The following is a 13630-nucleotide window of genomic DNA, read 5'->3' as shown; positions in this document are numbered from 1 at the left end:
GGGAACAAAGAGGAGGGGAAAAGCCTTGGTTGTTAAAGATGAAGGGCGGTGGAGGAGGAGGAGGAAGGAGGGGGGAGCAGGGAGGAGAGAGTGACTAAGAGATAAAAGTGGAGTGAGTGGATGTGAGTGTGTTTGTGTGATGAGCGGATGGCCTCGGGGAGCGGTCGACTCACTGCGGATGTGCTGACGGGCTCCGGGCCGTTTGCTCACTCGCTCGCCCCTCCGCTTCACTCACTGCAAAGAGGACAGGAGTGGGGGGTGCAGGTGAGAGGGAACGGGAAAGAATGAATGTGGAAAATTTGATGGGTGTAAGGGAAAGGAGGCATAAGAAAAATCACAGATAAAAAGGGTGAAGATGAACGGGGGTGACCTTATGTGCAGAAAGAGTGGTAGTGCGACTATGGGAGTAGAACTACAGTAAAATAAAAGGTTGCGTTGACAGGTTGGCAGCGTTAAGAAGTGGCCGGATAAGATGCTTCTATCCTTCACTGGGAGCACAAGGGGACAGGGAGTGCAGGGAGTGAAATTGGGCCTATCTTTTGTAACAGGGAAGTATCCAACAAACAGACTGACCTGCCATTTGGTTCCGCTGTTTGCACCCTATGCATGCACAGTATGTGGTTGCTTGTGTGTGTGTGTGTGTGTGTGTGTGTGTGTGTGTGTGTGTGTGTGTGTGTGTGTGTTCTGTACGCACAAATGGACTAAAGCTGCCTATGAGTAGGCATAATGAGCACTTGTGCATAATGTGAAGTGAACAGTATGCTTGTGTATGGAAATGTGTGCCTAATAGGTCTGCAGTGTGTGAAAGAAGAGCAAGATGTGTTTGCATATCACCAGTGATCGTTCTAAATACATCACATCATGCTTCCAACCCCAACGATGAAACAGTGCTGCTGTTGCCCTCTGACATGTAGATGTCACTTTGACTGCTGAAAGTTCATCTGTGATCGCGCCTTTCCATGTGTAGGTATGTTTCCAAAGAGTTGCCTCAATGCATACAGAGGAAACTTAATTTGGGAGCGTGTTGAATGCGGGGTCTTTTATGCAACATCCCAGTAAAGCCAGCAGATTGAGACTAGAGTTGCTGAATATGGAAAGAGGGCACACAGCAAAGGCTGCTGGGAGTTTCTGATTGGCTGCTAATGTTGCTATCCAGGCTGGGATTGGTGGAGCAGACGCAGCCCGACATCACGTTGTTGGGACTAAACCCTTTTGAACTGAGGCAAAGCACAGATCTCCAAACACATACACACACATGTGCATAGACACTTGCAGATACACACCCACGTGCATGCATTAAAATGAAGTGTTGCATGCAACTGAATATGCATGTGTACATGATAGCTCCATAGGCACTCAGTGTGCATATATAAACCAGGATGTTGATCGTGTCAGGAGAAAAACAGAATTCGTAATGTTCTAGGGCTTGACTCCATATATGATGATCTCTAGTGGAATCTGCGCTGTCGCGGGGGAAAAAGAGAGCGAAAGTTCCTTAATTTCTCCATTCTCTTTTAAGCTCAGCTCTAAGGTGGACGGAATAAATTGGAGCTTAAGCATGCGTGAAGGCACAGCCAGCGGGCCCCTTTCCACCACTCCATGCCACATTTGTCAAATCAGAGGAATTTCTGCTACATGTGAACCATGAGTCGAAGAAGAGAGAGAAACGTCAGGGATTTACATTTAAGTCACGCGCAAGGAGTGACAAATCTAGACAAAGAGAAATTTATATTTGAGTTTGAGGGTTTTTTCAGAATACTTCGCTTAGTCTTAAATGTGACAAAAAGAAGAAAAAAGAAAAGCCAACGAGCAGAGTGCATAGTCAATAAGCTGCATGCTATTAATAAAACATGAGATGAGACAAGGCAGTGAGTCAGGGGAAATGCATGACTACTCTTTTGGCCTCACTGCCTTTGCCCCGTGGCTCGACCGGGCTTGACTCTCTGCGTGTGCCTTTGCCCATAGTGAAATGCGTCTCTGCCATTGGCTACGGTGAAGAGCAGTAGAACCTCGTCCGATTGGGATGATGTGGAAGAACCTTAAGGCAAAAAGCCTCCTCTACCTTCGCTTCTTTTAGTTTTTCTCTACCTCTAGTTGAACAGGTGAAGTGGAAATGTGAAGAACATGTGAAAAACACAGCTGCTCTGTCAGCGTATGTACGCTTTTAGATGGGTTTGTGTGGTACAAGCACAATACATGGCAGACGTTTTAGTGCATTTAGGTCCCACTGCGAATGAGAAAACATCTACAACCGAACAGTCACCAAGCGTGGTACGGTGTGTGTGTGTGTGTGTGTGTGTACAAGCCTGTTTTAAGGCTGAAGGTTGGGCCTATGAATTTTTTGATCCATCTCTTTCCAACTTGTCATGCCCCTCCCAACACTCAATATAAGAGAGGAGAGTACCTCTTTCCGCGTCCTTTCACACTCGCATACACACACAAACATAAATAAATACACACACACACACACACACACACACACACTTTCAGGCGCATTAATGTTCTTACATCACCTCCTCCAGTGAGCACAGAAAATAAGAGACTCAAAAGTGATGTAGAGAGGGCTTGTGGGGGATGGGGTTTTAGTCATCACTGAGGGTTGGGAAAAATGGATCAAAACCTAACCCGAGTGAAAACGCAATTGCATAGAACCCTATTGGATTTATTCCTGGTGAAATGTTACGCCATCACAGCAAAGTTTCGCCAATTGTCGTTGGATTTAAGTGCATTCCATGCCCATGCTCTAAAACGGTGAGGGGTTTTCTTCTGCAGCCTGTGCTTGAACACGCACCACACTGGTGTGTGTCTCTCCATGGATGGCTGGATCTCAGACACATTAACACTGTCTGGCGTGCACTTACACCCATGAGACCTCCCCCCCGCCACAACGCACAAACACAGGCACACGTCTGGGCACCATCCTTCTGCTCTAATACACCCGGTGCCCCTTTGGGATGGGGAAGGACTTATATTAGGGGCGACTTCATGGCTTTGTGTGCATGCGCAAGTGAGTCTACCTTGTGTAGGATCGTGGCTCTCCCAAAAGTGTTTGAGCAGTTCCTCAAGGCTGATGTCTGTAGGGGAGAAGACTAGCCTCACCACCTCAGTGTGACCCGTCAGACCTAAAGGAGAAGCACAAAGTTGTATTTGTCAAAAAATCTTGTTGTACAGCAATTTTACCTTTGATGTATGTTAGCCATTGGTCCCTCAACCTTATTCTACTGTTATCTCCTAAATGCTGTGAATTGTTGGACACAATGATCGACTAACACCAAAATCATGATGTCTGCATGGCTTATAAAAAGGATAAAAACTGCCTGTAAAAAATTGGACAGTGAAACGAAAACAAATAGCAATCCTTTGGTTTTTTAACAGTGTACGTGTCATTGAGCGCATGTGCCAAGACTGAAAGACATTAAGGTTGAATTCACACCGAGCTATGTTATTGCTAATGGCACAATAGGAGGGAAAGAGAGTGATGGAGAGAGGTGCAAAGAAAGTGAGTGAAAGAGAAAGGCATGAGGTTATGGTGAAAGTATCCAAAGGCAGACAAGACACTCGCTACTGTCTACAGCTGCCAGGACCCCAAAGCTTCATCAAGCTGCCTGCGGGCATCCTCAAACTTGCTTTAGGTCCCACTTGCAGGTGAATTTCCATGGAGAGACACAGACACACGCACACAAACAGACACCTCAACGCAAATATCTTTCTAAAAAAAATGTGTGCTAACATAGGACTGTATCAATAATAGCTATTCCCTTCTCATGTTTACACAGACACATGCACAGGCCCAAAAACACACACACACACACACACACACACACACACACACACACGATAGACAGATCAAGTGCATCATGGACAATAGGAGAAGGGCTGCCAAATTCATATATCTGGCCTGAGACATAAATTATTTTTAAATGACACTTGGCGTGCCCAGACGATCACCTCAAGCCAAATGAAGATGGAAGACTTCCCCAGTTTCTACAGTTGTTACCTTAACAACTCAACAATGGGGAGACTTTTTAGTGGATACTAGCAGTCTGTCATAAGTATTATTTTTTTTGTACTTGTGCATGTCTTCTTCTTTACAATGTACACATACTGACACAAACTGGGTAAGAGAATGTGATAGGAAGGTAGTCCAAGCAAGAGTGATAATTAAAACCAGTGGAATTTATTCAAAGTAAGGTTACTGCATATTGGTGTGGGAGTCCGCTATGTAAGCCATGAAAGCATTGCTCTGGGTTGTGGGTTAGCAGGCATGGTGCAGGAGAGTCAACAAGAACGGTAGAAAGCAGCTGTCAGGACTTGTTGATAAAAAAAGGTGAACTCGCACCATGAAAGTTCCCGCTTGAAGAGAGCGAAAGGCTGAGAAGTGATGTGGACCAGCACCACTAGAGCAGCTAGAGATCCAATGTTTAGCAGGAGGGCTCTTCAGCAGTGGGAACGTAATCACCCTTTTTGGTTTAATTGTTCTCGACAGTTTGGTACAGTAAAACTTGACATGGAGAGAACGTCCTAACCAGAAAAACGCCAGCGCGGGTCGCTTGTTCAAACACTTATAATTACCTGTGGTTATTTTTTCCTATACAAGCCTCCTCTTGTGGTTGTAATAACTGTCTTCTCTAATCAAGAAAGACAGAAGAAAGTGCAGTGTTAACATGTCTCAGAGAGGAGGTCAAAGTGGATGGTTGAGTCAATGAAATGGATGACTTTTTGACACAGGGGGAAATAGGTCATGCCAAATCCTGTGCCAACAGTCGACATTGATTTCTTGTTACCATGACTACAATCTTTCCACCAAATGTAACCAGTTGTTTGAGTTGCCTCAACTTGGGCAGAGGATAAAACATTGATTTGAATCATATTTGGGGATTTGAGAGACACTGATAACCAATTAGGTATGAGCATTTAACTCCGTGCAACACTGTACAGCCTACATAGGCACAAAAGGTCACCGCATCAACTCCTAATTCTGCACTGCAAAATAGGATTGTACTGGGAATTTGTTAAGAGATGAAAAAGGCTGGTTGGTAACAACATTTCCTTCTATCCATCTCTCAGCTGTCTGTCTGTCTGCTGTCCCCTGGAGACAATTCTGACTTGCGCCTCAACTTCTCCTGTTTTTCTGCCTGTCCTTCCCTCCTTTCCCTGGCTCCTCTGACAGTTCCATCAGCTCGGTCTGTCTGTTTGTCAATTGTCTGTCTGTACAGTTGCCTGTCTGTCCGTCTATCCAGCTTCCTGACTGTCTGTCTGTCTGTCTGTCTGTCTGTCTGTCCAGTTGCCTGTCTGTCCGTCTATCCAGCTTCCTGACTGTCTGTCTGTCCATCCGTCTGTCCAGCTGCCTGTCCTGCCCTGGCTGTGTTGACAGCTCCTCGGTCTCACACCGTCGCAGTGTTCTGCTCAGTCACGGCCACTGGAGCGACGCCTGCACTCTCTCAGCCGATGGACAGGCAACCATACTTTTTAACACTTTTTTTTTTTTTTTTTACTGGACATTTTCTTTCCCCCAACTCAAAAAGTTATTTTACCCGTTCCCTGCTCAATCTCTCTTCCTGTCATCTGTCGTCAGCTGACCATCTTGTTTTTGCCTGGGAAGCTGACAGAAAGAGAGACAGGCAGATATAGGAACAAGCTTGAAGGGCTCTGCTCAGAAAGTCTGCCAGCCAAGCACCAAAGCAAGCGTCTTTCCCATTCCCCTCCATATCCGCCCCATGCCGCGCCTGTGCTGGTGTCCCCCTCCGAAATTTAGAAGCCCAAAAACTAACACTCACCATTCCTAAAATACAAGCGTGGCATACAGAATAAGACGAAGCCAGTCCTCTACATTATAATTATTTAATAACGCCCAACACAAATCTATTTGGAATCTGATGGCGTGGAAAACAGAAAGCCAAAAAAACTTCCATGGCTTTGATAGCAAATGCACAGAATTTTAGCTTGTATCTTTAACATCATGTTTTTTTCGCCAAAACTGTAGATTCAGGGAAAGAAGCCCGTTTATTGCGCTTCATACGCAGTAACCTCTCTTGGCAAAAAACGCCGCAATACAGCATAGTACGGAGCCCAATCCTTACAAGTAGGTCATGGGGGGGCGGGGACAGGGGGGGGTGCAGCCCATCTGGAGCAGTGCTTTCTGAGTAGTTGACTGCAGATGAAGGCAACGCGGCAAGAAAATGAGAGCTAGGCATGGGCCAATAATCGTTTTAAAGGTATACAGAGGTTTGAAAAAGTCAAGGCTTCAAAACCACTATTTTCTGTTGACCATTCTAAGGCATAAGATCCCCCCACCCAGCCCACCCCGACAGGATGTTGACGTACAAGTTTAGCTTTTTTTAGATTTGTTTAAATAATTAAAGTTAATTATTGCATTGTGTTATTATACAACTTTATTAATGTTCAGTATATTCTATATGTTTTTTTAAATTAAAAGATTGTTGTTTAACCCATATATGGAAATGTGCAACAAGACGTTTGGTGCAAAGTGTGTTACCTGAGCAGACCTCGTGGTAAGTGGGGTTTGGTGTAAAGCCGCCGGCGTAGCCAGCCTGTGTGGAGAAGACTCCTTGAAGCTTCCAGAAAAGTCGTTCTGCTCCCCAGAAACAACCCATACCTGGATATAAAGACAGTTTGCAACACACACACACACACACACACACACACACACACACACACACACACACACACACACACACACACACACACACACACACACACACACACACACACACACACACACACACACACACACACACTATTAGCACTTTGGTTCAACCATCTACAGAGTTGTAAGTCAATAACCACACACATATTGGGTTGATTCTAAGTTCAAGTTGTGCGATTGTGCAGTCTCACCAAACATGATGGTTTTCATGCCTTCTGGAAAAGGCTCCACAGTGGGATTCCCATTGACTACATGCTTTTCTGCGAAGGGACACAGTGTTCAGATGTGAAATTAAATGGTTACACTTTGTTGCACCAGTTCAAATGATAGTTTGCCAGTTGATAGGCCCATTAGTGGCCTCCTAGGTCTGCCATTCGTTATACAGGCTGACCCAGGGCCAGCGGATCAGACCCTTGCAGTACAGAAGCCTCTGTACTGGAAGACATTTAAGAGATTAAAACGGCTTTGACCGCCGCTCTATCCCTTCTGTCCTCCCCTCAATACCCACAATTACACAATCGGCACAGTTATTTTCTGATCTTTTCTTGGCGTGCCTTTCGAAAGTGATGGTATTAAGTGCTAAGCTTGGCACCACTGAGTGAACCAACTATGACACTTCAGGGGCACGTGCTTCTTTAACCTCACGAGCAGACCCAACGCTGCCCTAATCTTCGCTATGTTAAAAATACCTCATAAGTAAAACAAACTGGAGTGTTGAGAGGTGGCGGTGGGGTGAAGGCACTCTACCGCCAACTGTGCTGTGTGGAATTAGAGCTCTAAAAAGGAAGTGTGTGTGTGTGTGTGTGTGTGTCCCACAGATGTGTGAGCAGGATTAGGGTTTAAGAAGACTAAATCTCCACTAAGCAAGGCTGGTTTGTACTGCAACCACTAATATAAGTCTACAGATAAACAGGCCACGGGGTACACTAAAAGCTTAGGCACATGCCAATAATGGCCGCTTGCTCTGAGTTCAATGTGTGATTTGCTCTCCAGGGCGCTCACGGATGCGATGTGTGACATTGACCTGAATACAACCAATCTCTAATCTGATTGAGACACAATAGTTAATTTCCTAGATATAGGCCTCGGATGAAGCCTAATAGTGACAACAGACTAAAGACCAGTTACCTGGCAGTTTATTTCAGACAGATAACTGTAAAGCAAGATAAGAAGCGTAAGAAGTGTTTTGCAAAAGATAGCTGATACCATCTGTCAAAGTTGGCTGTCTCAATATGCTTTTCCAAAAATCTGATTGAAAATAAATAATAATAATAATAAATAATAGTATCATGCAACTAACTCCCCAATTTACATAGAATAACTCCCCAATTTACATAGAATAATTTTGTGGATTTGGGCTTATAGGGGCTTTACGGAAATGTTTTATTTAGATAAACTTTTAATATTTTTTCCCTGTGACAGATTGCAGGAGCATAAAGGACTGGCTGCCTTCGGGCATTCCTTTCCTGCCCTCATGTTGTGCGGCAGTTCTGTCTTTTAGCAGCAGGTTATTTGGCCAGGTTCTGCCAGGTCACGATCACAAGCAAAGTCACTTGCAACCAAAGTAGATCTGTGTCAGTTATTTGATTCTCAGTCCGGCGAGCAAGGGACTTAAAGTGGTGGGAGGACAGGAAAAATCTTCATCCTTCTCCTTTGGATTTTGTTGCGTCTCCATCCACCTCTGCTCACTAACTCCCAACCTTCTTATCCTGCCCTTTTCCGGCCAGGGAGATTATTTTTTTTAAAGTACAGAAGTCGCCAAATGAGGGAGAGAGAAAATGAGAGTAAGAGAGAGAGAAAAGTGTGTGATAGAGGAGTATGAGTGGGAGGAGGAGAGATCGGCCTGCCAAAAGAATAAAAGGAGTAAATCGCCAGTTAGACGCAACAGATGAGGGTGGCAGAAAAGGCAGTGAAGGATTCTTTTTGGCTTTCACACACCACCATGCCTTTGGGCGCTATATAAAAATTCCAGGCACTTCATCCAAGTGAGAACACAGGGAAAACAAACAAGCAAACATATAAACAAACAAAAAAAGAGAGAGGTAAAAATAAAAAGGCAGCCAAGAACACGCCGACACAGCACTGTCCAGAGAAGCCAACTCCTGAGCCAAAGCTCTCCGTCCCGCCCTCTCGTCTCTCTCCATCTTCACTTCACACACTCTCTTCCTCACACCGCCTTCCCATCATCCCTTGCTCCCCTCGCGCAAACACGTGCACGCACCCCTGCCTGCGTGCGCACACACAACAAGCAGCCGCACAATTGCTCACACACACACACGGACCTATGCTGTGGGTATTTCTCCCATGGAGAAGCTGGCAGAGGTCCAGGTGGTGCCAAGCTGGTTCCTTTCACTGTGCCTAGCCCAGCGTTCCCCCCTGCCAGCACAGCACCCACACACGCCCCCATTCTGCCAGAATTACCCCTACCTTACACACACACGCACACACACACACACACACACACACACACACACACACACACACACACACACACAGACAAGGCACAGAGAAAAAACTGGCTGAATACCCTCACTACACTTTCTCACTACGCCAGCAAAAGATGACAAAAAAAAAACTTAAAAAAAAACAAGCGGGGAGGGTGACTGACTTGAGCTTACAAAAGAAGAAAAACAGGCTGAATATGGGGGAAGGATTCATGAAAAGGATTTTTGTCCCAACTTGGATGAGAAATGGGCGTAATTTCTTTTGTGCGCCTTTGTTTGTTTCCGAGGATATCTTAAAACGCAGTGTGCAGGCTATACAGTACAGCGGGACTAAGGCGGAATACTTTGGTCATCTTTTGTTTGCTTTTAGCTTGGTGTTTGTAGGCGGTTTGGATGAGGACCAAAACATCGGACCCGGTGCCGTGCCACAATGGTTGTTTTAATGGTTACCATCAGTCAAGGGCACAATCTATCCGTTGCCTATAGCGGTTAACAACGTACAAGTTAGACTAGTTTCGGGCGGTGTGTATTTAATTGTTGTTGCCCTTTGATTCTAGCCGTGTTTCTCACCCGTCACACTGAAGGTCCGAGCGCTGCCATGCAGAGACACGGGAGAGGTGCTATATCCCTGGATGCCAATACTGGTGACGGAGAGAGGCTGACTTCCAGGCTGCTCTGTTTATTTTCTTCCAAAAATCCATTCTCTCTTTCTCTCTCTCTCTCTTTCCCTCCCTCTCGCTATTCGTCTTTCTAGCTTCACACAGGTTGGCAGGGAGTCAGGCACGAGTCGACGGAGGAGGCTGATGCTTTATACTGGTGCCAACGACCCTCTGCTGTATGGGAGGATGGGTAGGGGGAGACGGAGTGGGGCAAAGGGAGGGGAGGGGAGGGCAGGGGGGAGGCAAGACTGGTGGGAGGTGGTCCATTTTTAAGCGGTACGTAAAAGAACTGATGCTGCTGTGGCCTTAATCAACCCAACTTGGTATTGTGACGGTTAAAACTATGTAAAGTCTGGATCCTAAAGGAGTACCACCTTGAAGCCATACATGCATTCCATACATACTGTATCCTAGCAACGGAAAGAGTCGCAAAGGAGAAGGCACTATAGCATTTGCTCCGTTGTCTCATTCCAGCAAGATGGAGGAACATCCTGTTGCGGCCTGCTCAAAGTATCTTCGCACAAACACTGTTGTCATGCGGAAAGATGGAGATGGCACCCACCTGGTTGGCAAAAAATGAATAAATGCATTTTGTTTCCAACTATATGGGCCGAAGTTAGAAACGCTCTCCAGTCCCTCTGCAGATTTACCAGTAAAACCATTCATCTTTATTTTATTTTATACTACTTTACTCTTTAGTGTCAGAGGGGGCTAAATTGAATCCCAGCATGCATTTCGGAAAACTGCAGTGTTCACTATTCAGGGTGTGACTTTCCTTGCGTTCCAATATCCATACTTCCACCCTATTTAGTGTAATGTAATGCCATGTAGTAATAAAGATTTATGATGTCCTAATACATAATGTATTGATATTAATGTAATTCAGTAAGCTAAAAGGACGCAGATGTCCTACTACATCCGGCCATATTTTGCAGTGTGCAAACCAGCATGTTTTGGCTGTCTGACCCACTACCCTCGTCAACTGAGCCACCAAGAGAGAACAACCTGCAATGCAGCGGGTAAATAATTAAAAGGGTCAAGTTCAAAGTGCGGTGTTATGATGAAAAATATAAGGCTACTATACAGTATAGTATAGTAAAAAGAATGCGTATGTGATTTGGAATGCTGGGTGTGACTGACTTTCGATAGAAACCAGAGCACCTGAAGGAAAACCAAGCAGAAATGGAGAAAACATGCAACCCCAAATATCAGAGTCTTGCGCTGAGTCGTTGAATGTCCTAATCAGTTAGCCACAGGGCTGCCCATGAGCAAATCCCTTTAATTTACTTACATACGGTTTGTATTCTTAATTAGTAGGGTTTCCCATTTAGTTTCAAGTTTTTCCTCCCCCTCTGAGCTTATTGTGAAAATCCAAGGGCATCTGGAGACGGCAGAGATGGGAAAACAACAGAGAAATAATGCCAGAAATATATCTTCGCCGTGAGCCCGCTTTAAAAGAGTTATAGTGAAGCATATAACAGAGATTGATTTTGGTCAGCTGACCTCCCCCATCCTGTTTGGAAGAAATATTGGCAGTCTTTCCTGCACTGACTCAAAATAATAGCCACTGTGCCCCTACCATGTAGCAATCTGCCACAGGATCATTCTCGCCAAGGTCACCGGGTACATCACACAGGACTGAAACGAGGGGGGAAACACACGGGACAAGGAGCTTCCTTTAAAAAGAGGGTTTGAGGGGTGGAAGCAACTTTAAAAATGTGTGATCTTAATTGTTAAGAGGTGATAAATGTGTGCACTCAGATACACACCTGCGTACACATAACACTGGGACAGCACAGGGCATATGTGGAGACAGTCCTTGCAATCCCTAAATTACTCATGCTTGCTGGCCCACACTGAAAAACACAGAATCATCCTAGACACACACACACGAGAACAACCCCGTCCCAACCTAAGCTGCCCCCCACGGTGAAGGGGAGGAAGAGATTTCTGCCATGCGGTGTCTCCGAGCTGCTTCGACAGACGGAGCAGGAACTTACGACGGGGCGGAGCCTTCATGCGCATAATGCCCAGATGGGCCCCTGGACGCTGCGGCACCGCTTCCTCCAATTGAACTCACACCCAGCTCCCACAATGCAACTGTGTGGACCCCGCAGTCTGAGTAGGTGCAGACAGGGACCAGGTTCAAATCGAAACCATGTTTTTCCTGTGTGGCATACTCCTACGAGGCCTGGAGTCCCAATACAGTGCGATGAGAAGCAGAATGAAAGGATCAAACAGGCTAAGACGAGTGGAAGAGGTTTGACTCAGTCCGACAAAGCAAGAACTAATTAAATAATAAATGCAGGTCGCAAAATAATGCGTATGTATGTCCTGCTTTCATCGCCAACTATTTAGAACAATTCCTGTAGAAATGTCATAGAGCACAGAGAATAGGCCTAGGCCTATACGGATTGCAAAACCAAAAAAAATGCAGTGGTGGTGGATGTCCCTCAAGAGTTAAGGAGTTGTTGCACAAACTGGCTACACCAGAATAGGTTTGTTGACAGACATAGTTATTGACATATCCAATGTCTTTCTCAGTAAATAAATGTGTGTCTCTTTTTGTTGTAGGCCCTTGACGTTAAGAACAGACAGGTTCAAGATCATTTTATCATAATAAGGACTCCCTACTAAAGACCCTGTCAAGCACAGACACACATTTGAAAAAAAATGTGTCCCTGGACCTTTTAATTTCCTACTGTTTAACCCCTTTTGCTGTCTGTCTTTTCTTCAGAGTGGAAACGAAAAGCAAAAAACTTAGTCATACCCAGCTAAAAAAGGCAGGAATCAGGGGCTCAACCTATGTCGCTTCCTGTCCCAAAACCAAAACAATAGCCTATCATAGCTACATTAGCTGTACTAACTGTTCTAAATTTCACTTTAATAATAAGGTTATAAGCTGAGCTGTACTTTAAAACATCTCTGATAACAGCTAAACAATAATAGCCTACTCAAATATCCATTAGTTGTTGCAGCTGTAAAATATTCCTGAATTAGATAGCAGGAGGCAATGAACTATTCACGAGGTCACGCGCGTGCGTTTAATTGCACGTAGCGCAAGCACGTTGACACTTGTGAGTGTGAGCTCGTGCCAACTCAAATTGAGATACAACTTGTTGTCGCCGTGTTATTTACCTGCCACGGCCATTTTCTCCTCTCTTCCTTTCAGAGCGCGGTCTCTGCTGCTTGGCAGCACTGTCTTATCTGTCATTGAGTCAGCGGCAGCGAGCGACACAGAGAGTAGGAAAAGCCAAACGGTGAGTGTTTGTGTTTGGGAGAATGACAGTGACACCGGCAGAGTTTTCCGGGATGGCTCCATGGCGACACGCCGTTACGTTTCCAGCAGAGGACGGGACGGAAGTGGGAGGGAGGGAGGGGTGGAGAGAAGGCGGCGAAAACGCCATCAATATGAATATTCATCGTGCGTGGGCAACGTCGTGCACTGCATATTAACTAATCAAGGGGTTAATATGACTTTGGCACAAAAGCCTACAGTGCACCGTGAACGGGAACGAAATAAAATATAAATACATATAAGCCGTTCTGCATGCAAATGAGCTCGCGCCATTTATCGGCTCTCATTCAGTGGGAGGGGCTTCTGGCAGGATCAGGTCGGAGGTGGATGTATGATGCTGGGTGTGTAGGTTTCCCTTTTGAGGTTCATTTTCCATGCATGTTCTGGGTCAATCCTGATGAGTTCTTCAAGAGCCCACACTGTTAAAAGCCTGCAAAATGGCTCAAACCTTGCATTACAGGCCTATTTTAAAAAGCATCTGTGGTCATCATGATAAGATTATAATGATCCTGTATGTGTATGGTAGGCCTACCAGCCTGCTGTAGTTTAGACTTGCACAAAA

At 45.4% G+C, this 13630-nt stretch overlaps 1 protein-coding gene across 1 annotated transcript in view; it reads right to left on the bottom strand.

Moving 5' to 3' along the window:
• The window catches only part of msrab (methionine sulfoxide reductase Ab), a gene marked incomplete at its 5' end in the record, with an annotated part of 29961 nt that extends 16740 nt beyond the window's left edge, over positions 1–13221 (bottom strand). Inside the window, 6 exon segments of the mRNA XM_080042298.1 lie at positions 3018–3122; positions 6497–6616; positions 6859–6927; positions 12909–13104; positions 13108–13176; positions 13180–13221. Coding sequence (XP_079898424.1) covers positions 3018–3122; positions 6497–6616; positions 6859–6927; positions 12909–13104; positions 13108–13176; positions 13180–13221 — 601 coding nt within the window.
• Between the last annotated feature and the right edge of the window lie 409 nt (positions 13222–13630).

The sequence above is a fragment of the Ammodytes marinus genome (genome assembly GCF_949987685.1).
Source record: "Ammodytes marinus genome assembly, chromosome: 15".
In the NCBI taxonomy this organism is placed as follows: Eukaryota; Metazoa; Chordata; class Actinopteri; order Uranoscopiformes; family Ammodytidae; genus Ammodytes; species Ammodytes marinus.
The sequence above is the reverse complement of the archived record's forward strand: the minus strand, read 5'-3'. Positions and strand labels throughout refer to the sequence as shown.